Source organism: Taudactylus pleione, unplaced genomic scaffold (assembly GCF_031769625.1).
Source record: "Taudactylus pleione unplaced genomic scaffold, aTauple2 ptg000066l, whole genome shotgun sequence".
NCBI lineage: Eukaryota > Metazoa > Chordata > Amphibia > Anura > Myobatrachidae > Taudactylus > Taudactylus pleione.
Genome location: NW_028284468.1, coordinates 5554880 through 5582207, shown reverse-complemented (window position 1 = coordinate 5582207; position 27328 = coordinate 5554880). Strand labels below are relative to the sequence as shown.

The following is a 27328-nucleotide window of genomic DNA, read 5'->3' as shown; positions in this document are numbered from 1 at the left end:
AGCATTGGCAGCGAGGCGGCTTGTGCTACCTGGCTACAGATGGGAAGCCTGACCCTATAACTGACCCTATTACTGGTCCACATGTGACACATAACGTCATAAAAATAAATACCACGCCACAGAAGTCCCCATTAAAATATATGGGGCTGCAAAAACCAGCTGGATGAGTGTAAACAACAAATTGCTGTCTCCAGCTGAAATGCTGGAGAAAAGACACTGTTTAATTTGCCAAATAGACCACATAGGAATTTGATACAGTCCTTGTGAATAATGATGGGTACACACTAGACTATATGTCGTCCAATCCGGCAGGATCGGATGACATATCAGGCACATAGTCTAGTGTGTACCTGCTTTGTCGCTGACGATGCGCATCGTCAGCGACAACAGGCGACATTGTTGACGAGGGCCATGCTGCCGAATGCAGCATGGCCCCCGCCGTCGCTGGCAGCATTGACAAGTGTGTACGCACTTGCCGACGCCGGCACCCAGCCGGGTCCCATTGCTTATGAGGTCGGTACACACATCCTTAAGTGCTATATATTGCAAATTGATCCAGCTAGATTGCAGAGGCTCTTGGTTGGCTTGTAGCATCCAGTCACACAAATCTGCACATAAACAGAAAATAATAATAATAATGACAAAGACAAAAAAACTGATCTCTTATCAGCGTCATTTGTACATTATGCGATATTTCTCTCCCGTTTACAATTTCTACATGACTGTCCTGTGTCCTAATAACGCCAGGCTGCTCAGTCACCCCCCTCCTCTGAGCGCTGGATATGGTAGTACCACTCTCTACACATTGTACTGCCCTCATCTACATGCCCCCACCCTGCTTTTGCCCTTGCCCCGCCCCTCTCCGCTCTCCATCCTGAATCCTGTCAGTCATCGGGTTGTTATGGTAACAGGACCCGGCAGCTCAGTGATCGCAGCAGCAGCATCCAGAGCCGGCGGCAGCAGCAGCGGGTACCAGGAGCTGAGACTGAGAGATCCATAGCAGCGCGCAGAGGACACTGACAGCACACTCCATCGCCACACGCCGGCCTCCCTGATGCCTCTGCCGCCTGGCTCTGCCGGTCCTCTCCCTGCTCTCTGCCTCCTGCTCCTAGCCGGTCTCCTGGTCTCAGGCGACCTCCCCGGGGATCCGTGCGGAGGCGAGTCGTGCGACAGCGGGGACACTCAGGTAGGGGATCTCAGACACACGCACTCTTTCCTCGCATCCAGTATGATAGATAGATAGTAGATATATAATGTATAATCACACACATTAATAATGATAGAGGAGTACACCTGTACTATACACATGTATTATTTTGGTATGTATTTCATGCTGTAAAGCATACATATACAGTAGTTATATGTCTGCATGCTATATGAGAAAGCAATCAGTGTGAGCTTGCAGTTTTTTGTTTATATATTTAAATGAATGCAGTATAACATGGAGTCAGATATAGTAGACATTCTGGAATGGAAAAGTTAAAGCTGTCCATCCCTGTGGTAGCTATGGGTTCCATTGTGTTATCTATCTATCTATCTATCTATCTATCTATCTATCTATCTATCTATCTATCTATCTATCTATCTATCCATGCTGTATACAGATCCAGACACTGCTGCTCGTCTCCAATTCTAGATGAGAATGGGGGAGAGGAGTACACAGCATCTCTCACCTTTGTGTCTTTGTGTACGGTTCCATAGGCTGTATATCAGTATGTGACACTGAGAGGACCTTGTGGTTTATACACAAAAGTACAGTGTATGGCATTGTTATAGTAGGAATGAGTCTTTTTTTTTTTTTTTTTTTTCTTATTTGAATATATTTTCTATATCTTCAGCTGCAGTATTAATGTTTGACATACTGATGCACATAGATACTTTCATACATACATGGTATATTGTGCATCCCCAGCCAGCAGTAATTATCATTGTGCATGTTCAGTAATGCGTTGGCCACATTATAAGATTCTCTGGATTTTTGCTAATGACCATCAATGGTTCAACGTGAGAGTCGCAATAACAGTTATTTCCTCACGTGGGCAAATGTGTAAGTAAATGGCTTAGTCATATGGCTATGATTAAACTGATGCATAAACAGCATGGGTCACGTGGCATTGTTAGACTTTTTCATGTTTGATCCTAAAGTTTTTAAAAGAAATATCTGACACTTTTGGCACTGGATATGGATTATTGTAAATATTAGCTTTATACAGGGTCAATAGTTGTAATATAAAAAGTCTAATCGTTTTTCTTTTGGTGCTGAAATTCTGCTATATACTGTATATGTACAATTAAATAATTATACACAGGGATGGACTGGGGCTGTAGATCAGCCCTCACAGTCCACCCTGCGAGCGCGCATTAGGTGCGCTCACTTGCGAAGAGGGCATGGCTAAGTTTCAAGGAGGCGTGACGCGAGTCACAGGGGCTTGGCCTCACGACACACACCCGTCTGTTCCCGGACGATATGAGTGCACCAGCCCATCACTGCCACCGGACCACCTCTTCCAGTTGAGCTCACATAGTGAATCCTGTGGCCATCGACACTTCTGGCTTTTGCCAGAAGTGCCAGATGGCCAATCCTTGCAGGGCAGGTTTGTGGGAACAGCTGAAATGTACATGGTGGAAACATTAACAATGTCACTTTCAGCTCTATGTTTAGGACTGCCTATGAGGAGATGCAAAATTTGCACCCAGACAGACACTATCATCTTGGCCCACAAAACCATATTCATTTGCATAATTACAGCATATTTGCTCAACAGCAGTTTATATATATATATATATACATATATATTTATATATATATATATATACAGATCCGCCTCGGATCTATTTGGTCGACTAAATATATATATATTTACCACCCATCCGGCACTCCCAATAATGAATCCAAGCTGTGGTCGGTGCCCTCACGAATTTCAAATACAAGTAGCCAAAGGTGCGTCACTCAAGACACAAATAAATCACTCAAAAGCTGGAGATATTGTAGAACAACCTGAAGACAGTTTAAGTACTGAAACGTTGTTTTGTGGGCCAAGATGGTAGTGCCTGCCTGGGTGCAAAATTTTGCATCTCCTCATAGGCAGTTCTGAGCATAGAGCTTAGAGTGACATTATTAATGTTTCCACCATGTACATTTCAGCTGTTCCCACAAACCTGCCCGGCAAGCAGAGCCGGATTGGCCATCTGGCACTTTTGGCAAATGCCAGAAAGGCCGATGGCCACAGGGCCATAAATATATATGCTTTTGCACTTTTGTAAAAGACCCATACTCATACTTAAATCCTCCCCTGCAGGAGATTCCGGAGAGGAGATACTGTTGGAAGTGGGGTGCATGGGGTTATGGTACTCTAGGGGGATGGCCCAGATGATGCGTTTCATGCTATAAAGTCCCTGTATTGCCACTTCACTGGGAAGTGGGCAGGGTCCAGGGGGCTGTCGACTCTCCCTGAAGAATTATCCGAAATGTGGATATCCTGGCAGAGTTGACCACATGACCATACTGTGGTTATGCAATGGTTACGATCTAGACAGGCATTAATGCAATTAGCTGCATTGTGGGCAAAACTAAAGACAATGGGATTAAAAACCGTACCCATTTGGACAAACAAGATTGGGATTAATTATGCACAATACTGGTCAATCTGGATAACTGTTTGAACATTACTCATAACAGGAACAACTAATAGGCCCATTATCTCTGCTTACATTTACTGTATTATTATTGCTTCAACTACATACAGAGAGAACACCAATGACAATTGTTGTTAATTTCTGTCTGTACATTTTGTTCTTCCATACACTTTATATGTGGAGGTCCAGTTTTTATATTATTGTTACGTTTATTTAATTTTTATTATGTTAGTGCTATGTTGATTTGTATTATTATTATTTAGGGAGTATTGAATAGTCCTGTTGGCTCTGCGCTGTCTATTTCTTCCTCTGGTTCTAGCTGGATGACTCCAGGCTTTGGAGCCTGAGACAGCTGTAATGCATACTGACTATATTCTGTATTATAGGTGGGCACTTTTTTTCTGTTTTCCAAAATATACATATCATGTAATTTGTACCTTTTTCCTATCATTCTTCATTTACAACATCAACTAAAACAGTTTGTACCCTGACCATTTGCTACACAGTGATTATGTGTTATGTGTCTCAGTTTAGTGCTATATCCCCTTTAAAAGACAGTAGGTGGGAAAGATTACATTTTCCTTCATTTAATATAGTTCTTCAACTACTATTAATGCTTTTAAACTGAGTAAGTTTTGTAGAAAATTCTAGAAATCATTTTGAAATGACTGTAAACAATAATGTAGAATAGAATCAAGAGTGGGACGATAACAACAAGATATAGGGAAGGGGATTTAAAGTTAACCAATACTATAATATAATATCCTAGTACTCGGCATTGCCCGGGTTTCAATTTTCAAGGTTTTAAATTAGGCATCCCAGACCAATTGCCACCCCTCTGTGAAGTTTTCATGCAAAGCCATCAAGTGCAAGGTCAAGAACAGGCTCCCTGGGTCAAAGTTCTGCCCATCGTACACCAACAGGAGGTCCGACCTGGACCTCAACCCCCCTAGTATGTATTTTTGGATTCAGTGTTACCACTGAAGTTTTTATCCAAATCCATCCAGTGGAAGGCCCAGAACAGGCTCCCCGGATCAAAGTTCTGCCCAGCGTACAACAACGGGAGGTCAGACTGGGACCCTAACCCCCCTAAAACCTGCCCAGGATCCAACTGGACCACTTCACGTTGGTTTCATCCTATCGGTGCAGGGGTGTCCCGAATTCATAACTGGAAAAACAAACAGACCAATGAATTTTATACATAAGATGAGACAAAGGTGTACATAGTAGAGTACAGTAGAGACATGGGGAGCCCTGTTATAAGTATGAGAGGGTGTGTGGCATGGTTAGATGTTCAAAATAGTATATAACCAACTACTACATGGTCAGAGGGGAAGAAGCAAGTGTCTAGAATTTGGATCCGAGATTTTCCATATTGCAACTTCTTCAGAGTTTGAACCTAATTTTAGGGGGAGGTGGGGAGAGACGGATTATTTCCAGTACCCGGCTATTGCAGTTTTAGTTGGGATGAGGATATGACCTGTCACATATCTACCATGTAACTGGAGTTGGGGAGGGCAATTTTGAGAAGAGGTTGTAGTTTTACATCTTTAACCTGATTTTTTAAGTCAAAGCCCACTAACCAGAGATTTCTTATTTTTTCTGGACAACTTCATCATACATGTAGCAGAGTCCCTTATGCTCCCCTAGGCTGCACTGTAATGTTGCCACCCTGATGCTCCCCTAGGCTGCACTTGCAGGGTCCCTTACGCTCCCCTAGGCTGCACTTGCAGGGTCCCTTATGCTCCCCTAGGTTGCACTTGCAGGGTCCCTTACGCTCCCCTAGGCTGCACTTGCAGGGTCCCTTACGCTCCCCTAGGCTGCACTTGCAGGGTCCCTTACGCTCCCCTAGGCTGCACTTGCAGGGTCCCTTACGCTCCCCTAGGCTGCACTTGCAGGGTCCCTTATGCTCCCCTAGGCTGCACTTGCAGGGTCCCTTACGCTCCCCTAGGCTGCACTTGCAGGGTCCCTTACGCTCCCCTAGGCTGCACTTGCAGGGTCCCTTACGCTCCCCTAGGCTGCACTTGCAGGGTCCCTTACGCTCCCCTAGGCTGCACTTGCAGGGTCCCTTATGCTCCCCTAGGCTGCACTTGCAGGGTCCCTTATGCTTCCCTAGGCTGCACTTGCAGGGTCCCTTAATCTCCCCTAGGCTGCACTTGCAGGGTCCCTTACGCTCCCCTAGGCTGCACTTGCAGGGTCCCTTAGGCTCCCCTAGGCTGCACTGTAATGTTGCCACCCTGATGCTCCCCTAGGCTGCACTTGCAGGGTCCCTTATGCTCCCCTAGGCTGCACTGTAATGTTGCCACCCTTATGCTCCCCTAGGCTGCACTTGCAGGGTCCCTTATGCTCCCCTAGGCTGCACTTGCAGGGTCCCTTAGGCTCCCCTAGGCTGCACTTGCAGGGTCCCTTATGCTCCCCTAGGCTGCACTTGCAGGGTTCCTTAGGCTCCCCTAGGCTGCACTTGCAGGGTCCCTTAGGCTGCCCTAGGCTGCACTTGCAGGGTCCCTTAGGCTCCCCTAGGCTGCACTTGCAGGGTCCCTTAGGCTCCCCTAGGCTGCACTTGCAGGGTCCCTTAGGCTCCCCTAGGCTGCACTTGCAGGGTCCCTTAGGCTCCCCTAGGCTGCACTTGCAGGGTCCCTTAGGCTCCCCTATGCTGCACTTGCAGGGTCCCTTAGGCTCCCCTAGGCTGCACTTGCAGGGTCCCTTAGGCTCCCCTAGGCTGCACTTGCAGGGTCCCTTAGGCTCCCCTAGGCTGCACTTGCAGGGTCCCTTAGGCTCCCCTAGGCTGCACTTGCAGGGTCCCTTAGGCTCCCCTAGGCTGCACTTGCAGGGTCCCTTAGGCTCCCCTAGGCTGCACTTGCAGGGTCCCTTAGGCTCCCCTAGGCTGCACTTGCAGGGTCCCTTAGGCTCCCCTAGGCTGCACTTGCAGGGTCCCTTAGGCTCCCCTAGGCTGCACTTGCAGGGTCCCTTAGGCTCCCCTAGGCTGCACTTGCAGGGTCCCTTAGGCTCCCCTAGGCTGCACTTGCAGGGTCCCTTACGCTCCCCTAGGCTCCACTTGCAGGGTCCCTTATGCTCCCCTAGGCTGCACTGTAATGTTGCCTCCCTTATGCTGTAGTCACCTGTGTTTGGCAATAATTTTGCAGCAAGCAGGAGCAAATGATGATACATCGCTCATCTGTGCTCCCCTCTACAATTACTGTATTAGAAGCACTGGGGCTGACACCATGAGCAAAGTTACATCCTAGCAGAAGATACCTCCGGTCTTTCTCCTGCCCCTGCTCCGCTCACACAACAACAGCAGTGATTGCAGGAAAGAGGGCTGGTGATTGATGTGTCAGCGATTGCAGATCAGAGGTGGCCGGGTCACCAGGGGAGGGAGAAGCATCAGGGTGAGAACCTTGTACCTCCACACTCAGAGATTGTGCTGCCTTAAACAAGTTTCTCACCTTATTGGAATAACAATCTCAAAATAATTAATGGGGCTCCAAAAACATTTTCCAAAATATAAGTACATGTGTATTTAGTAAAAACACAATATGGAATATGATACTTTTACAATATAAAATTGTATTTAACTTCAGTTGAACAAAATTGCTAAAGTTGTTTTCTTTGTGCCATTGACATATGAAGGTGCTATGGAGCTTTGTAGTAGCAGACCCAAAAAAGTCTTTAATGTTAATGTTCACATGACCTGTTGCACAGAATGTGTTGCCTAACGGACACTGTAATGTGTTGCCTAACGGACTGTAATGTTGCCACCCTGATGCTCCCCTAGGCTGCACTTGCAGGGTCCCTTATGCTCCCCTAGGCTGCACTGTAATGTTGCCACCCTTATGCTCCCCTAGGCTGCACTTGCAGGGTCCCTTATGCTCCCCTAGGCTGCACTTGCAGGGTCCCTTAGGCTCCCCTAGGCTGCACTTGCAGGGTCCCTTATGCTCCCCTAGGCTGCACTTGCAGGGTTCCTTAGGCTCCCCTAGGCTGCACTTGCAGGGTCCCTTAGGCTCCCCTAGGCTGCACTTGCAGGGTCCCTTAGGCTCCCCTAGGCTGCACTTGCAGGGTCCCTTAGGCTGCACTTGCAGGGTCCCTTAGGCTCCCCTAGGCTGCACTTGCAGGGTCCCTTAGGCTCCCCTAGGCTGCACTTGCAGGGTCCCTTAGGCTCCCCTAGGCTGCACTTGCAGGGTCCCTTAGGCTCCCCTAGGCTGCACTTGCAGGGTCCCTTAGGCTCCCCTAGGCTGCACTTGCAGGGTCCCTTAGGCTCCCCTAGGCTGCACTTGCAGGGTCCCTTAGGCTCCCCTAGGCTGCACTTGCAGGGTCCCTTAGGCTCCCCTAGGCTGCACTTGCAGGGTCCCTTAGGCTCCCCTAGGCTGCACTTGCAGGGTCCCTTAGGCTCCCCTAGGCTGCACTTGCAGGGTCCCTTAGGCTCCCCTAGGCTGCACTTGCAGGGTCCCTTAGGCTCCCCTAGGCTGCACTTGCAGGGTCCCTTAGGCTCCCCTAGGCTGCACTTGCAGGGTCCCTTAGGCTCCCCTAGGCTGCACTTGCAGGGTCCCTTAGGCTCCCCTAGGCTGCACTTGCAGGGTCCCTTACGCTCCCCTAGGCTCCACTTGCAGGGTCCCTTATGCTCCTCTAGGCTGCACTGTAATGTTGCCTCCCTTATGCTGTAGTCACCTGTGTTTGGCAATAATTTTGCAGCAAGCAGGAGCAAATGATGATACATCGCTCATCTGTGCTCCCCTCTACAATTACTGTATTAGAAGCACTGGGGCTGACACCATGAGCAAAGTTGCATCCTAGCAGAAGATACCTCCGGTCTTTCTCCTGCCACTGCTCCGCTCACACAACAACAGCAGTGATTGCAGGAAAGAGGGCTGGTGATTGATGTGTCAGCGATTGCAGATCAGAGGTGGCCGGGTCACCAGGGGAGGGAGAAGCATCAGGGTGAGAACCTTGTACCTCCACACTCAGAGATTGTGCTGCCTTAAACAAGTTTCTCACCTTATTGGAATAACAATCTCAAAATAATTAATGGACACTGATATGCTAATTGGGGATTTAACAGCTTGGTGCCCTTGTGCTGTCCCAGACATATTACCAACATATTTCTTCTACCATTATAATATAATCATAACACAGATAATTCCAGTGGTCAGTGCCTATTCCTGTCACCATGTGAAACAGTGGTTTTCAACTCCAGTCCTCAAGTAGCCCCAATGGGTCATGTTTTTAGTTTTTTTTGTCTGTGGAAACAGGTGGGCTAATTATTGACCCCATAAATATAGGTTAAAACATTACATGTTGGGGGTACTTGAGGATTTGAGTTGAGAACCACTGATGTACAGGAACTGTGGTCATGCTTTAAAGTGATGTATTGTGCCCCTATTTGCTGAACTGTGATGTACTGTATTGTGCTGCCATTTTCTGAACTGTGATGCATTGTACCCCTATATGCTGAACTGTGATAATGTACCATTTTATGCTGAACTGTGATGTACTGTGCCACTCTATACTAAACTGTAATGTACTGTGCCACTCTATACTGAATTGTTATATATTGTGCCACTCTATGCTGAACTGTGATGTATTGTGCGCTTGTATGCTGAATGGTGATGTATTGTGCTCCTCTATGTTGAACTGTGATATACTGGGCCACACCATACTGAATTGTGATGTACAGGGGCCACTCTATACTGATTTGTGACGTACTCTGCCACTCTAGACTAATGTCATGTACTGTGCCACTCTATACTAACCTGTAATGTACTGTGCCACTCTATACTGAATTGTTATATATTGTGCGACTCCATGCTGATGTTTTGTGCAACTCTATACTGAATTGTGATGTACTGGGGCCACTCTACTAAACGGTGATGTTCTGTGCCACTCTATACGGCATGGTGATGTACTGTGCCACTTTATACGGAATGGTGATGTACTGTTCCACTTTATACGGAATGGTGATGTACTGTGCCACTCTATACGGAATGGTGATGTACTGTGCCACTCTATACGGAATGGTGATGTACTGTGCCACTTTATATGGAATTGTGATGTACTGTGCCACTCTATACGGAATGGTGATGTACTGTGCCACTTTATACGGAATGGTGATGTACTGTGCGACTCTATACGGAATGGTGATCTACTGTGCCACTTTATACGGAATGGTGATGTACTGTGCCACTTTATACGGAATGGTGATGTACTGTGCCACTCTATACGGAATGGTGATGTACTGTTCCACTTTATACGGAATGGTGATGTACTGTGCCACTCTATACGGGATGGTGATGTACTGTGCCACTCTATACGGAATGGTGATGTACTGTGCCACTTTATACGGAATGGTGATGTACTGTGCCACTCTATACTAAACGTCAAGGTACTGTGCTACTATGCTTAACTCTATGTACTGTGCCACTCTATACGGAATGGTGATGTACTGTGCCACTCTATACTAAACCGCAAGGTACTGTGCCACTATGCAGAACTTGATGTACTGTGCCACTCTATGGTGAAGTGTGATACAATATTTACTTCTGAGGATGTTGTAGCTATGTTTGGCAAGACTAGAAACTCTGGTATCCTTATCTCCCTATTTCTTTACATTAATCATGTCCCAACACTATTTCAGAAATAACCACAACAGTACAATGCTTTGCCTACCTCAGAACATAATAATCTGCAGCACAAATAGGATGATATGCATTCAAATACTTAAATTAATTTTGACATGGGTTTTGGCGTATGTAAGTGCAATAAAGGCAGGTTAATCATAAACAGTATAGTAATATACATGTTTTCTGGGCAATATGTGGATGCTTAGCAGTGAATGAGTTAAATATATTATTGTGTATTTTGCTGACCTTGGTGATTGTCTGTAGAATACAGGCGGCAATGGTTATATCTATTTATAGCTCAATAGAGCACTGGCTTTATGAAAAGCTGCCCAGAACAGTTTGGTTTCAGTCTCAGATGTACTAGATGAAAGACACAAGTGTAGGCAGATCTAACATTGGTAGCTTGGGAGTAGAACCCAGTGCACTTCAGCCGGGGATGGGGGATATTGCTGTCTTATATCTGTGTCAGTGAGTGTGGTGCACATAGAAAGACTTGATTATAACCTGTCTTTTAAGAGAACTCCATTGAGGCCTTGTGAAGATGACTACCAAGCGTGGTTATTATTCGCCTGGTTACTGTTGATTTAAAGCATCTTTACCAGGGACAACGGCAGTATCAGTTGTATCTGTGGTATCCTGCACACGAGTCTGATGCTGGTCATGGTCTGAAATGGACGCCTGTGCCTGTATACTGGTGGCTGGAAGGCTCCTCTGCTCCCTTAGGGGTCTATTTACTAAGCAGTGTTAAGAGACAGAATGAAAAGTGATAAGTCTGTGATAAGGTGCCAGCCAATCAGCTCCCAACTGCCATCTCACAGGCTGTGTTTGAAAAATGACAGTTGGGAGCTGATTGGCTGGAACCTTATCACAGACTTATCACTTTTCATTCTGTCTCATAACACTGCTTAGTAAATAGACCCCTATGTCCTAGTTGTGTCTCTCTATTGTGTCCTTATTTTACAGCCTCTGTTTTTTGTAATCATTTTAATCACCTCCTGTTTTTCTGGTACAAGTACTGTTCGGCACGCACCACCCACCATTAATACTTCCATCCATCACCCGCACTGTTCTTTGTACATATCTCCAGTCCCCCAATTTTGTTCGTTATTTTCAAGCTACAAACGTATACATGTCTGATTTAACCGAAGTCATTTTGTGGGCTGAAAGTAGTCTGCCAAGTCCTGAGGAACATGTGTCTCATGCCTCTGGGATAACACTGGCTTCCATTAAAATGATAGGCTGGATTCCCATGAATGTTGGTTTAGCACACAAAATGGCTGCCCCCATTGTGTGACAACTATACTTTACCACACAGTGCCTACAGGACCTCTCCAGATACCACACTTACTGCTGCACGAGGCAGATGCTAATTATTTGCATTTTGTTGTTTTTTTTACGTTGATATGTCTGCAAGATTAATTGCACATGACTTATTTTTAATTGAAATCTAATGGAAATAGCAATTTAACTAAACTCAGGCAGAAGCCAGGATATTACACATCTCTTTGGAATAAGTGTTTTGGGGCTGTCTCTGATTAGTTGTGACAGTGCGGCAGAGTGAAGAGATGTAATTTCCCACCTGTTTTGTGAAAATCTCTCAGCTAACACAATATGGAGTATTTTAAGCACAGAGCTATGTTTCCCAATTTTTAGACACAGAACAGATATTTTAATCATAGAATATATAAATATCGTATGACATATGTCATTATTTTTTACTGCAGATATTTTGATTCATTTGTGATGGCTGCTGAACTGAGCGGGGACACGTGATTGTGTTTAAAAATGGCACAATCATTTGTAACTATACCCAGTTAGGTTTAGCATATTTTAGACAATAAACAGCGGATTCATTGTGCAGCTTTATAAAGTTTTAGGTCAGTGCTGTTTTTGTCTTTATATCATATCCTCAACAAAAAGTAATACAGTATTTAGACCCAGAGCCAGTATGCAATATGCTACCAGTGCCTGTATATCTGTACCCAGTGCCTCAATACAGTATCTGTACCCAGTGCCGGAATACAGTATCTGTACCCAGTGCCTGTATATACAGTATCTGTACCCAGTGCCTGTATATACAGTATCTGTACCCAGTGCCGGAATACAGTATCTGTACCCAGTGCCAGATGCCAGATTGCTGTAACTGTACCCAGTGCCAGAATGCAGTATCTGTACCCAGTGCCGGAATACAGTATCTGTACCCAGTGCCAGATGCCAGATTGCTGTAACTGTACCCAGTGCCAGAATGCAGTATCTGTACCCAGTGCCGGAATACAGTATCTGTACCCAGTGCCAGATGCCAGATTGCTGTAACTGTACCCAGTGCCAGAATGCAGTATCTGTACCCAGTGCCGGACTACAGTATCCGTACCCAGTGCCAGATGCCAGATTGCGGTAACTGTACCCAGTGCCAGAATGCAGTATCTGTACCCAGTACCGGAATACAGTATCTGTACCCTGTGCCAGTTGCCAGATTGCTGTAACTGTACCCAGTGCCGGAATGCAGTATCTGTACCCAGTTCCAGAATGCAGTATCTGTACCCAGTACCAGAATGCAGTATCTGTACCCAGTGCCAGAATGCAGTATCCAGTGCCAGAATGCAGTAACCGTACCCAGTGCCAGATGCCAGATTGCGGTAACTGTACCCAGTGCCAGAATGCAGTATCTGTGCCCAGTGCCGGAATACAGTATCTGTACCCAATGCCAGATGCCAGATTGCTGTAACTGTAACCAGCGCCAGAATGCAGTATCTGTACCCAGTGCCGGAATACAATATCTGTACCCTGTGCCAGTTGCCAGATTGCTGTAACTGTACCCAGTGCCGGAATGCAGTATCTGTACCCAGTGCCAGAATGCAGTATCTGTACCCAGTGCCAGAATGCGGTATCTGTACCCAGTGCCGGAATGCAGTATCTGTACCCAGTGCCAGAATGCAGTATCTGTACCCAGTGCCAGAATGCAGTTTCCAGTGCCAGAATGCAGTATCTTTACCCAGTGCCTGATTGCTGTAACTTTACCCAGTGTCGGAATGCAGTATCTGTACCCAGTGTCGGAATGCAGTATCTGTACACAGTGCCGGAATGCAGTATCTGTACCCAGTGCCAGAATACAGTACCCAATGCAGGAATTCAGTATCTTTACCCAGTGCCTGATTGCTGTAACTTTACCCAGTGTCGGAATGCAGTATCTGTACCCAGTGCCGGAATGCAGTATCTGTACCCAGTGCCAGAATGCAGTATCTGTACCCAGTGCCAGAATGCGGTATCTGTACCCAGTGCCAGAATGCAGTATCTGTACCCAGTGCCAGAATGCAGTATCCAGTGCCAGAATGCAGTATCTTTACCCAGTGCCTGATTGCTGTAACTTTACCCAGTGCCAGAATGCAGTATCTGTACCCAGTGTCGGAATGCAGTATCTGTACACAGTGCCGGAATGCAGTATCTGTACCCAGTGCCAGAATACAGTACCCAATGCAGGAATTCAGTATCTTTACCCAGTGCCTGATTGCTGTAACTTTACCCAGTGCCGGAATGCAGTATCTGTACCCAGTGCCGGAATACAGTATCTGTACCCAGTGCCAGATGCCAGAATGCAGTATCTTTACCCAGTGTCGGAATGCAGTATCTGTACCCAGTGCCAGAATTCAGTATCTTTACCCAGTGCCTGATTGCTGTAACGTTACCCAGTGCCGGAATGCAGTATCTGTACCCAGTGCCGGAATACAATATATGTACCCAGTGCCAGATGCCAGAATGCAGTATCTGTGCCCAATGTCGGAATGCAGTATCTGTGCCCAATGTCGGAATGCAGTATCTGTACCCAGTGCCAGAATGCAGTATGGCCCATGTGCCTGTATAAAGTGTCTGTACCCTGTGTCGGTATGCATTATTCTCCTAGTGTCAGAATACAATGTCTATAACCAGTGCCAGTATGTTCCCTGTGTACAGTATCTGTACTCAGTGCCACTATTCAGTAGTCTCCAGGACCAGATAACAGTGTCAGTATGTTTAGTTCAGTATACTTATTATCCCATACCTCCTGACATTATTAAGATGGGAATGAGGACAGCTGGGTGTGGGTGTGACATTCTGGTGTGAGTGTGGCGTTCTGGGTTACAGCTTCACCAAAGTCCAATGCCAGCCCTTGCTCCCAGTGGGCATACATGGACTTCTGTAGTGCTAAGCGACCCTAACCTCCATCCCCTAAAGTATCCCTAAACTGCCGGATGCACCACAGGCATCTGCCATTGCTGAGTAGTCACTACGTATATACCCTTAGTGCCCTTTCGTTGAGCCCGTTCCCTCAAAATCAGGATGGTTGGGAGGTAGCTTTTACCATACAGTAATATAAATGGCAGATAAACCCAAATTAACAGGAATAATACTGTAATAGAGTAATATATAATAACAGCATACCTATTTTACCTTATTTGTGACTTATGAGGTGGATTTGATAGCGACGCAGTGAATATGCTAGCGGACTTAATGCCGGCCATCGATATACCGCCGCCGGAATCCTGCCGCCTGGGCAAAATATCGATGCCACTATCCCGAATGGGATCAGGATACCGGCGTCGTCATCCCTAACGCCGGAGTTCTGAACGTAGGATCCGGGTAAGTATTCGCGTTAGCCCGGGGAAGGAGGGGGCTATGTTCAGGGTTAGGCACCCTCCAGGGAGGGTTAGGCTGCGGGGATGGGTGGGATAGGGCAAAGCACCACCCTGGGAGACTTAGTTTTAGGATGCGGGGAAGGGAGTGTTATGATTAGGCCCACCGGGGGTAGGTTAGGGTTAGGCATCCCCAGAGAGATTAAGGTTAGTAGGCACAACTAAGGTAAGTAACAACTTACCATCACCTGTTGGGATTTTGCACCGTTGGATTGGCAGCATCAGGATTTGAACCGGCAACTGACTATTTCATACTCAACCCGATTTTATATACTGCAGTATTTGTACCCACTATACACTGTATAGTGAGTACAAATATCCACTGAGTGGCACTGGCAAACTCCAGGTAACATGGGTCTCCTAGGTTGTCATTTTAAATTAATGGGTGCCCTAACTACACCTCCAGGTGAAGTATGCAGTGTTACTGTACCCAATGCACTACCTGCCACCACCTGCCACCCCGGCATGACAACACTCACTGATTTGGACCGATTTGGTAGGTGTATCAAAATGTATAAATACCAAAAATTCTTATCCCCCACACTTCCCTTCTATGCTGCAGACTAGAGAACTGTAATTTTTCAGACATATGTTAAACTAGCGGTTGCCTGTGGCTTCGCCCATGATGAAATCTCTTCTGTCAACATTTGTTATATCTGAGGTGTTCTAGTTGTATTTCTTTGCACAGGGGCCCTGTCGGGAGTGGCCCATGTGACCAGCAGTGCTATACAGACTGGTAGCAGCGCCTCCCACCACTCACACCAATGTCCAACACCCACCCACCACTCACACCAATGCCATTGTGTGCCCTGTGCACAGTCTGCTGTGTAGTCTATACTATTGAAGTGAGCGTGGGCCCGAAGCACCTCTCTCCCCACCCCTTACCGGCCACGTGCATGGTGCCTCACCCATCTCTTCCATTGATGATGTCAATACATTTTGTCTTTGTTATTGCTCAGCTTTACCTTGAAGGATGGAGATGAAACAAATTGCAGGTTATTTCTATGTGTTTCCACTACAAAATGATGCCATTTTCATGAACATTGGTTTAGTAGTCTATGCGCCAACAAACAGACACAGCGTTCTTATTATATTAGTTTTGAACTTTTGATATAGATGAACTTAAGATGCCTACACACTTAACGATTTTTTACACGATTTGCCCGATTCCGACGCATCGAAATGACAGATCGTGTAAAATATGTCTCCACTCACGATGCCGATGCGCATCCCCGCTGGTCGTACATCGCATCTTCAGATCTGCCATGCTGTAGGGCAGATCTGCCAATCTGGGACACGATGCTCTGGAAAAAGAAGGATGTACAGATTGTTTGTCACATTGGACACATTTTTACACCAAATCGTGTGCAGGACTGCCGGGGAGCTGCCGGGGAGAAGTTCAAGGGAAATCGTACACGATGTTGGATCGTGAGCACATCACCAAGTGTGTAAGCACCTTTAGAATCATACAATATTTTCACCTCTATTTTCCTGCATGTAGCAGAAATAGAGAAACATTTGTTAAGGACTGGTTCTTAGTCTTATTGTCAACAGCATCATTCTTTGCCCTATTTACCGTTTGAGTTATGAAAATTATTATTTTTTTAAATATATATAAATAACTTAATATATACAATGCACAGATAAAGTGAAATGTATACATTTTTCTGCTATAGCTCTGTTGTAAATATAGCGTTCCCGCTAGGCTGTTCTAGTGGGGCGCGGCGCCCTGCCCTCCTTCTGGAAGGCAAAAAGCGCCCTGCCCTCCAGAAGGAGGGCAAAAAGCGCCCTGCCCTAACAGCCTGCGGGAGCCGTCTTCACCCGCGGGTCGCAGTGTCCCGCGGGTGAAGAAATGTGCGGTGACCTGGTCACCGCCTGAGAATAGACGCCGGGCGCATGCGCCCGGCGTCTATTCTCCCTGTCTGCAGGGCTGCCCGGCGTGTCCGTAAGTGCCGGGCACGCCCCCAAGAGTGACGAAAAGGGGATGCGTCTTATAGACACGCCCCCTTTTCTATGACCACGCCCCCTTCTCGGTTGCGAGCGCGCGAACGTGCCCTCTCTAGCTCCGGCGCCCTGCCTCACGCCGGAGCTAGAGTGAACACTATAAATACAATTGGATATTTCCTTCCCCAGCAATACAAATTGCAAAAACACCATATACTTCAATCAATGAATAATTAGCTGCTGAGATAAGCTAAATAGCTTAAATAGCAAAGGGGAGCTTGTTTATTTGCTTTATACACCACCTAATATATGAGCAAGACCTCTATACCTTAACTGCTGTTAGGTTGGACTAGTCAACATATTCTAAAATACAATATTAGCAATAAAAACATAAATAAGATTAAAAATAAAGGTACATTCAAACGTTTTGCTAATTAAAAAAAGCGTAGTAAGGCCCTAGTATAAAATGGAACAATAAACTAGAGAAGTTGCAGCAGCTATAGTTATATTTTGCAGTGGAAAGGATCATTACACAGAGGTGATAAGGTCCAGTAACAGTCACGTTCCAGTGCTGTTTTTGCTTGCCATCCTGCAAAATACCATTCTACACTGTGACTGGGGTACAATAAGGGAGAGGTCTGGGAAGGAGAAAATGATAGGGAGCTTTGAGGATAGACATTGGGCCGTATTCAATTAGGTGCGAAAAGTCGCGTTTGGTGAAAAGCATTCGCCGGTGTGAACTTTTCGTGCATATGTGCATATCGCACTATCCAATTGCCGGAGTTTTCGCATCTGTGAAAACTCCATAGGCAGAAACCGGTGAAAATTTTTCACCATCTAAGAGGCAGGTGATAAACTGCAAAATCTCTATTTTTGGCTAAAAATGTGGGGACTTGGTTCAGAACCCTTTGGACACTAATTAGGCAAAAAAAAAGTTAAAATTAGCTTAATCCCCTATAATAGTAACATGTCATTTTTGGGGTGAAAATGTAAAAAGTGTTGGAAAATGGATTTAAAGTACTGGGTCAGGTATTTTGGGTGGCTGTATGGATGGGACAGGTGTTTTTAGGATTGCAGGTGGCTGCAGCGGGATGTAGTCAGCATCCCGGCATGCGGGATGCCGACGGTCAGAAGACCGGCGCCAAAATCCCGACAGGTCGGGATCCCGGCACCAGTATCCTGACCACCGGCATCCCGAAGGTAAGTATCGTGGTGTTAGGCGGAGGTTAGGGTTAGGTAGCGGGGTTAGCAGGGCCGCCATCAGGGGGGGACAGCCAGTACTCCTGTACCGGGCCCGGACAGCTGAGGGGCCGGCAATCTGCAGACTTAATTAATTGTTAATTATTCACCCTCACTCTGAGCTGCTAGTGCTGTCCGGAGATATGAATGAGTCATCACTGTGTGTGATGTGATGAGTCATTCATTAACTCTCCAGCCAGCAGCACTGCTAAAGCACACACCTACCGGGCACCAATGTCTGGCTGCACCTGCAGGAGGACAAGATTCTATTAAAGTTAGTTGCACTGGGCCCCCTCTCACAGACAGGTTCCCCTCTCAGGACCCCACAAAATAAGTTAAGTATCTTCACTTCTGCAGCTGCTGCCTCCATAGTTGCTCCACCCTCAGCTCCTCCTACTCTCCTCCCCCTGCTCTCATTGGACAGTAACTGTGTGACTGCACTGACAAGAAGAAAATGTGAGAGAGCGACTGCGGTGCACACACAGAGCTGACTCTGCCCCCTGCCTCCTTTACTATTCCTAAATCCTGCCTCTGCCCCCCTAAACAATCTGCCCCACTGTCCCCTGTATTATTCCTTAATCCTGCCTCTGCCCCTTCATACCCCTAAACAATCTGCCCCACTGTCCCCTGTATTATTCGTGAATACTGCCTCTGCCCCCTCCCCCCTATACAATCTGCCCCTTTTACTGTTGCAGAATCCTGCTTCTGTCCCTCCCTCCCAAAATCTGTAACTCTTCCCATATGTGTCTCTGCTCCCCCCATATCTGTGCCCCTGTTGCCCCATACCTGTGCCTTTGCCCCACTCCATATCTCTGCCTCTTCCCTCTCCCTACCTTTGACTCTGCTCCCTTCCTATCTGTTTCTGTGTCCTTTACCCAAGTGGGCCTCTGCCCATTTGCACCTCTGCCCCTTTTACCATGGTGTACCTCTCCCCACGTGTGTCTCTGCCCCCTTGCAATATCTGTGCTGTGTTCAAAGCCACATACAGTATCCGAATCTAAGGATGGCAGGTAGGCACAGTCTTTTGTTAATATAATTAGGATTTTCTCACTTTACAAAGGAATAAAGGATTTTTTTAATCTTTAAAGTGAAATATCTTAATTTGTTTATTTTATATATAATCTATCTAGCAGAGTTCATTCATAAACCTAGAATAAGCAGCACTCTCTTCTATGCAATCAGATAAATGTATTAGTAAAGTACATACCCATCTGTAAGCTGTGTCATGTCCATGTCAAATATTGCTGTCTATTTTACATTTCTGGATGGACTCTTATTTTGCACGTGTATGTGTGAGTCTGAGGGGCATGTGAGGCACGTCAGTACCGTGGTGCAGGGGCATTTTAAGAGAGGAGAGGGCCTGTATGCAGCCTCCGTTTGGGTCCCCTCCTCTCCATCGGCATCTCAGCGCGGCACTGAGCGCTGTAGATTCTGGCTTTATGCTAGAATCTACAGCGCATGCGCGGGTCTCCAGGAAAATGGCGCCCGCACCTACTTTCCCGGGGACATCTTTTCTGTGCATGCGCAGAACACTGGGAAAATAGCCGCCACCAGTGTGTGTTTGCTGCTCTGCAGCGCCAGTCCAGCGCTGCGGAGCAGCACTTCGGGAATCAGCAGAGGGGTAAGTATGATTACCTATGGGTGCAGGGTGTGCGGTGTGGGCCCCCCTGGACCAGGGGCCCGTATGCACCGCACTCCTTGCACCCATTATAAAGACGCCTATGTCGTGGTGGGAGCTCATTGCATGCACTTGCTTCAAGTTCCAAAGCTCAACACTGCACCACCTCTCCGTCCACCGGGCCTTTGAGGGGAGGAACCAAGGAGGTGGGGGGGCCCTGCCTTTTTCATTTGTACTGGGCCCCACGATTTCTGATGGCAGCCCTGGGGGTTAGGCATTAAGGGGGAGGTTAGGGTTAGGATTAGGGTGCGGGGAGGGGGAGGTTAGACTTAGTCACTAGGGGGGAGGTTACGTTTAGGCACCGGGGAGGGGGTGTTAGGATTAGGGTGCGGGGAGGGGGAGGTTAGGTTTAGGCACTAGGGGGGTGGCTAGGTTTAGGCATCGGGAAGGGTGTGTTAGGATTAGGTTGCGGGGAGGGGGAGGTTAGGGTTAGGCATTAGGGGGAGGGTTAGGGTTAGGCACCGGGGAGGTAGTGTTAGGATTAGGGTGCGGGGAGGTTAGGTTTAGGCACCGGGGAGGGGGTGTTAGATTTAGGGTGCGGTTAGGGGGAGTTTAGGTTTAGGCACTAGGGGGGCAGGTAAGGGTTAGGCACCGGGGAGGAAGGGTTAGGATAGGGGTTAGATAAATACTTACCGCTGTTCTCTATGGCTATAGGGATTTGGGCTGTCGGGATGCCGCTGTTGGTATTCTGACGAGCGGCATCCCGACAGCCGGGAATTCAAACCCAGCCCAGCTGCAGCAGGTGTATTTTTAAAAATTTTTTAAAAGTGCACTTTGTAGAAACAAAAATAAACTAGCACCTATTTTAATGTACCCCCAATTTTACTACAGCAATTATTTATTCCAAAAGAAATTACTTTATATCATTTTTCCACACTAATGCAAATATGCTTATAACAGCCATTTGACTCACTCTAAGAAGGCAAAATACTTTATATTAGGGCTATTAATACATTTCTATATTGATTTCCAGTGTCAGTTAGGCTTTTCATGGGGTACAGACTGATTTCCCCAAAATGTGCTGTACTTTTCGCTAGTTTCACCATGTGCAATTATCGCACATATGCATTTTCGCATGTTTTGCAACTGGATAGGGCGAAAAGCGGGAGCGCGCATTGAACAAGTATGCAAAAAGATTGCATCAAAACTATTGAATGTCCTTATAAAATAGGCATTTAAAAATTTAATGAATTGTATAACTAATAACAAAAACAGACATGTATTATGTTCTGAATTGGTTGAGATCTATAAGAAAATAACTATTAAAGAAAAAAAAAAATGACCTTTTAAACACCATAGACAGCAGTGTTGGATCCGAAAAACAGGAGCGTGGTGACTACTGGCCTATATTAATTATATCACAAGGGTTAAAGATTATTGTATATTGTGTTTAAATGTAATATTATCTGCATTATGTACTCTCTATATACACAAAGACATTCCATCCATTGATGTAATTGAAGTGTAGCTTCATAGGTGACTCATCTGACATCAGTTTTCTCATCAGGATGTCTGTAAATATCAGCAGTGACACAGGTTGATGGATGTCCTTGCAGAGTCCGGGAAGGTGCATTTGGCTCTACAATTGTGTGTTTACATCAGCTCCTCGTTACCTCTCAGTCAGCAGTTCATGCAGTATGTGTTCCTTATGTTTATCTCCTCACAGCTAAATGCTGGATTGTATTTGTGGCAACATAGTATCCTCAGCATTGCCTCCCAGAATAAAAAGTCACCATGTCCTTCAATCACTGGGTGCCTTGGTATTAGAAGACTCATGTACCCGACTTACTTTCTTTAAACCAGTTGTGTGCCAATCAATATCTGATTTGGAATGATCACATTTTTGATTGATTTAAAGCATTGGAAGATGTGTTAAGGAGATGGGAAAAACTTGCTTTTATTAGGGATTTTGGTTAAAAAATGTATTACTATGTATTAGAATAATCTCATTGTATATGGCAGTGGTTGGTGCTGTTGTGATCTTCACCTAGGAAGCCAGCTTGACCTGGGATCCAGCTACGAGATGCTCAGGCTAAGCATATGCGTTATGTGGAAATCTGTGGGTCAGCAAATGTCTGCACCAAATTACAGACAAAAATATCTGTCATCTACCAGCCAGATTTATGGGCATAGTCAACAGTGATCCAACAATATCAGTCTTAACGGGGAATTCAATTCAGCGCAAGGTTTGGCTGCACACATTACCACTTACTATGGTAGCCAAACATGGCTCATTTTCCTGCGCACCTCTGTGAGGTTGGATGGAAAGTTAGTGATCTTACCGTGAAGTGCTTTTGTCCAATTGTTTTGGGGGCACTTCTCTGCCATCACACTAAATTCAATTCCCCTTGTGACTAATGTCTAATTTGACAATCGGGCAAAATTTTGCTGATATAATTGTCTGCTGATAAGGAAAGTAAATGTTTTACTAGTGCTACATGACATTAGTGTTTTAGACCTGTCGTTCATGGGGTCACTAGTATTCATGCCCAGCGTTACAGTTTTTTTTGTTCTTCTTTCTTCTCCCACCTCCCCACTCTCCTCAATCTATCCAACTCTTTCATCTCTGTCAGTCCTTCCATCTTAGTTTCCCTCCCCTGTCTCTCTCATCTGTGTAATCCTCTCCTCCGTCTCTCTTATCTCTATTACCCCCTGTCACATCTGTGTCCCTCCTGTATATCTATCTCTCTCTCTCTCATCTCTGTCCATCCATCTCTCATCTCTTTCTCTTCTGCACCCCACCCATCTGTCTCTCTCATCTCTGTCCCCCTTCCCCCATTTGTCTTTCTCTTATCTCAGATATGCTGTTGCTGGGAGGAGAAGAACGGCCTTGTCCAGGCGTCAGGCAGCCAGTGAGAGCTGTGAGGGGTGTGGAGGACGGGGCCTCCCTCCAGCTCAAACTGTGTCTGTGCTAGCTAGGAACAGTAGCAGATTACATGATAGATCATCTTTTTATTAGGATTACTTACTTATCTGCTCTGCATTGTTCACCAATTCCACATTTAATGCCAATGACTTCATCTAGACAGTAATCCATATCAAAAGTTCTAATCTTTCAATTTTGTTTCCTCAACAGCAAATTCCCATCTGAATAGTCATTCTTGTTTGCTTACTAGAAAGATACTGTACATGTAGTGTGATGAAATGTTAACTCACAAAACAATGTCTGTACATATGTGTGGAAGCCTTAACGATGTCTAGTGTGTACCGACCTCGTAAGCGACTGGACCAGGCGGGGTGTCGTCATTGGAAAGTGCGTACACACTTGCCGATGGCGGAATTGCAGCATGGCTCTCGCTAAAGATTAAGCCTGTCGGACCTACGTGCAGGTCCGAGAGGCGATGTCGCTGATGACGTGTGGGAGCGCGCATCGTCAGCGACATAGTGGGTACACACTAGACAATGGCCGGATTGGTCTAGTCTGTACCTGGCAATAGTTACAAACGTACAAATAATTCTCTTAATGCACTAATTAAAAGCAATGCCAAGTAGTTTAAGTAGTCATGATAAATACTGATGTACAGTACGGAATCGGTATGCAATCCCGGTGGCTGAATAGCCGCCGGATCAAATACAGTTTAAGACCGACGGATGAAAATCCCTACTGGGGCTGGTAAGCACCCTATCCCTCCCCTCTCCCTACCCTAACCATCCCTTAGTGGTGCCTAACCCCCTCTCCTAGTGCCTAACCCTAACCTCCCCCGTTGGTGCCTAACGCTAACCCCCCCTTCCCGCACCCTAAACCTAACCCACCCAGTGGGGGGGGGTGCCTAACCCTAGCCTCTCCTTAGTGGTGCCTAACCCAATCCCCCCCTTTACCTAGCAAACCACTCCCGGGGGTTCCTAAACCTAACCCTCCTCCCCCCCGCAGCTACATACAACCTAAGACACCCGGCTTACCCTCGTTCAGGTATGCCGGGCGTCGGGATTTCGTCGTGGAGCTAATGATAGGCGTCGGGATTTTGACGCCTTTCTTTAGTCCCATGTCGGGCTTTCAGTGTCGATATTCTGGCGGCCAGTAACCTGACTACATCCCGTACAGTACAGATGTGTGATTATTATTAGGTAAATGGTAACAGCCGAATCATGATTAAATAAGAATATTTGTCCCTAATGGTCTACGGTACAAATGTTTGGCAGTTTGTGTGCAGAAGGGAAGGACTCCATCTTCATTGCCTCTACAAGAAGCAGAGTGGAAACCATATTCAATTTACATTGATAATTTTGGATGCTCTCAAACCCTCTTACAACAGTTTACCAACTACTTTGACTTATTGACAAATGAATTGATTGCATGAATGTGCTGTAAAGATTCGTGACTGTGCATAGTATTTGCAGGGGGAAGACTCCACCATAAAATCCATTATACATTGCTTGTGAAGTTAAGTAGGTTATACTAAATTAGTTGTAAATTGAATTTAAATATGTGCAACTATAATAGAAAGATCTGTAAAGACTTATTTTTAATTCTTAATCTGTAACAAGGCACTAGAACTTTTGTCTATATAAATTATTTTAGCAATGCAAAAGTCTTTAGTCCATGTAAGATCGCGCACTTCTGGTTCATGCAGGTTACAGAAGGTCTGGGAAAAGAGAGGAAAAGGACTATATACTATTAGGGACCCTTTTCTTCCCTTCTTTTTCTCAAAAGTCACTAAGGTTTTCACAGAAGTAGCTGAAATGTTTTTCTTTACAAAATAATTTCCTTTTGTTGGATCTTTGTACTGTTCCTTATCATCTAAATCATATGTAAATACCAGAGCCGTAAGTAGACTTTTTGGTGCCCTGTGCCAGAAAGAGCATTGGCGCCCCCCTCATTTTTCAAAGGGACATAATGCACCCAAAAAAGGGCCATGGCTTCATGGGGAAGGGCCAGGGAACAGATAGGGGAGGCCAGGAGATGCTGGGGATGAAATAAGAGGAGGCTACAAGCAAGAATGATAATAATACAGAAATTTGACAGGCCCAAACAGCACCCCCTGCCCTGTGGTGCCCTGTGCAATGGCACCAGCCGCACTACCCTAGCTACGGCCCTGGTAAATACCAACTGTTTTAATGCCACAATCCTAGAAATGCAAGTTTAGTAGATCTTTTGCCAAATTGCTTACCCACTAAGGGCTGTATCCAATTTGCTGCCGACCGCGATAATGCAAAAACTTGTTAAATTTTTGCACACTTTGGGGCTTTTGGTGCGATAATTTTGCATCTTTTGCCTATGCGCGGTCCCATTTTTCACTGACCTATTCCAAAAGATGTGATGTGGCATTTGCCCCAAAAACTGTACGTGGTGCAACCTGCGAAGAGAGCAGTAAACATTTGGGAAATCTGTCTGTACCCTATAAAAAGGCAAACCGACATAGGAAAACAATATAGAAGTGTATTTGTGGCCCTCATAACAGTATTTGCGGTTCTTAAATTGTGTAAAATGGCTTTTATATGCATTTTTCTATAACAGTGGAAAAATGTTAGAAAGCAAGTTGTTTTGGGCAAAATAAATGCGGTTTCCCGGAAAGGGGGCGGGGCCTAATGGCATCTACAGCCCGCCCGCCGAACCTGCCAGCAGCATCTCCTCCCCGGGCTGCTCCCGGAAAGGAGTTTTCATAGTCGGTAAGTATGCTTTAACCCTATCTTCCAACACATAATTGATATGTCCTTATTGGCCACCATTAAGCTAATTAAAGAAATTATGTTTTGCCTGATTTGTCATTAGGGGGATGTTCAAGGGGTTCTGAACCAAGTCCCTACATTTTTAGCCAAAAATAGGGGTTTTGCACAACTTTTCACTTGCTCTGAGATGGTGGAAACTTTTAGCCGTTTTTTGTCTATGGAGAATTCGCACATGTGAAAACCGCTGCAAAGGGATTGTACAATACACGTTTTGTGTGAAAAGTTAGCACCAGTGAAAACTTATTGCACAAACGCGGCTTATCACGTCTAATTGGAAACGGCCCTAAATGTACTATCATTCCCGGATAATCATATTTTATTGTATAGAAGCTTAAACCCAGGATCCCGTGGTTAATTTATTTTTTATTTTTTTTTAAATCTTTTTATTTAGGCAATGAGTGTTACATATGAAAATATAAGAAATACAGGGGCATATGTATCAAAGCTTGATGTGAGATAAAATTGTGAGATATATATCACCAACCAATCAGCTTCTAACTTACATTTTGCAGGCTGTGTTTAAGAAATGATAGTTCGGAGCTGATTGTTTGGTGATATATATTTCACAATTTTATCTCACATCAAGCTTTGATACATATGCCCCATAGATAGAATGAATAGTTATCACCAATAGATACATTTTCTGTATTGAAGATTGATAATTGAACAAAATATCTTTGTATGTCTCCATACATCTTTTGTTTACAAAAAAGAAAAAAAAAAAAAGAAAAAATACGAATGTGGGGAACTGCATTGAGTTGAGGGGAGAGGGGTTGAGGTGAGCGGGCGCATCTCTTTTGATGTGTTAAACTTTGTTAATGTACTGTATTGATTATTTTTGTAATATAAAATTCTATAACTATTGGAGGGGTCATTGTCCACCATGCAAAGCATATACCATGTGGTATTTAAAAAAGAGGTATGAATTTGGGATTTAACAGCTACTGAGAGTGTCGCTATTTAGCTCTACCATACTGCAAAGAAGTGTTGTCTCCCTCTCCAAAATAGTTCCCACCCACTCCATCCTAAAAAGATAAGGCTTTAAAGAGGCTAATTGAAGGGGGTTCAGGATGTATCCAGATTTGTAATATGGCTTTTTTTTGCCGCTGCACTTACTGTCGGTAATCATTTTTGACACCCTCTAGTTACATGTAAGTCCTTGGAGATGATCCCAAAAAGTGCCCAATCCGGCGTTAAGGGTAAATAGTTAGGTATTCCACAGGTTATGTATGAACACGGACCCAGAACTGGCATATTATGGGGCACATCCAAGGACAGTGAATCAGATCTGCTTGAGAAGCTCCATATTTAAAGCATAGATGCGACGTGGATAGACCAGTCTGAAACCTTTCTGTGTAGTGAGAGGTAAGTTCTATGGGGTATGTTGAGGAACTTTTCCGTGTACATTACAGAGGAAAACGATATACATGACCTAAAGTGGGCTTTAAGTAGGTCATCTATTTGTAAACCTGGAATTTGGGATGACCAAACCATTTTGAAATTTGGAGTGGTCTAATAGAGTTTGGAGCCTCTGATAAACTAAAGAAATAGCCCCTTTACCCGAAGGTTGTTGCTGTAGCAATTTATCAAGTGAATTATCCCAGTCATCTGGGGAAAAACATCTAGCAACTAAACTGGCATAATGCTGTGCTAAAATGAATGCCATTGGTTGTCCAACCAAGTCTGGATATTTCTCGGATGTCTCCTGGAACGTGAGAGTTCGATGGCGCTCTGTGTCTATGAGAGAACCAATATTGGTCATCCCGCCTATTCTCCAAATATTGAGGGGATATCTGGCTTGTCCTTCCTGAAAATCAGTCTTTGAAATAAAGGGGAGATATAGAGTTTTATGAGCATTTAAATTATATTTGTGGTGCAACACG

At 45.4% G+C, this 27328-nt stretch overlaps 1 protein-coding gene across 2 annotated transcripts in view; it reads left to right on the top strand.

Annotated features, from left to right (window-relative positions):
- The first annotated feature begins 910 nt into the window (after window positions 1-910).
- DNER (delta/notch like EGF repeat containing) overlaps window positions 911-27328 on the top strand; it is a 219841-nt gene continuing 193423 nt past the window's right edge. Inside the window, exon 1 of one of the 2 annotated variants that reach the window (XM_088466570.1) lies at window positions 911-1186. In XM_088466570.1, coding sequence (XP_088322696.1) covers window positions 1055-1186 — 132 coding nt within the window. In that variant the 5' untranslated portion in view covers window positions 911-1054. The remainder of the gene's footprint in view (window positions 1187-27328) is intronic. The other variant, XM_088466569.1, reaches the window with a different exon arrangement.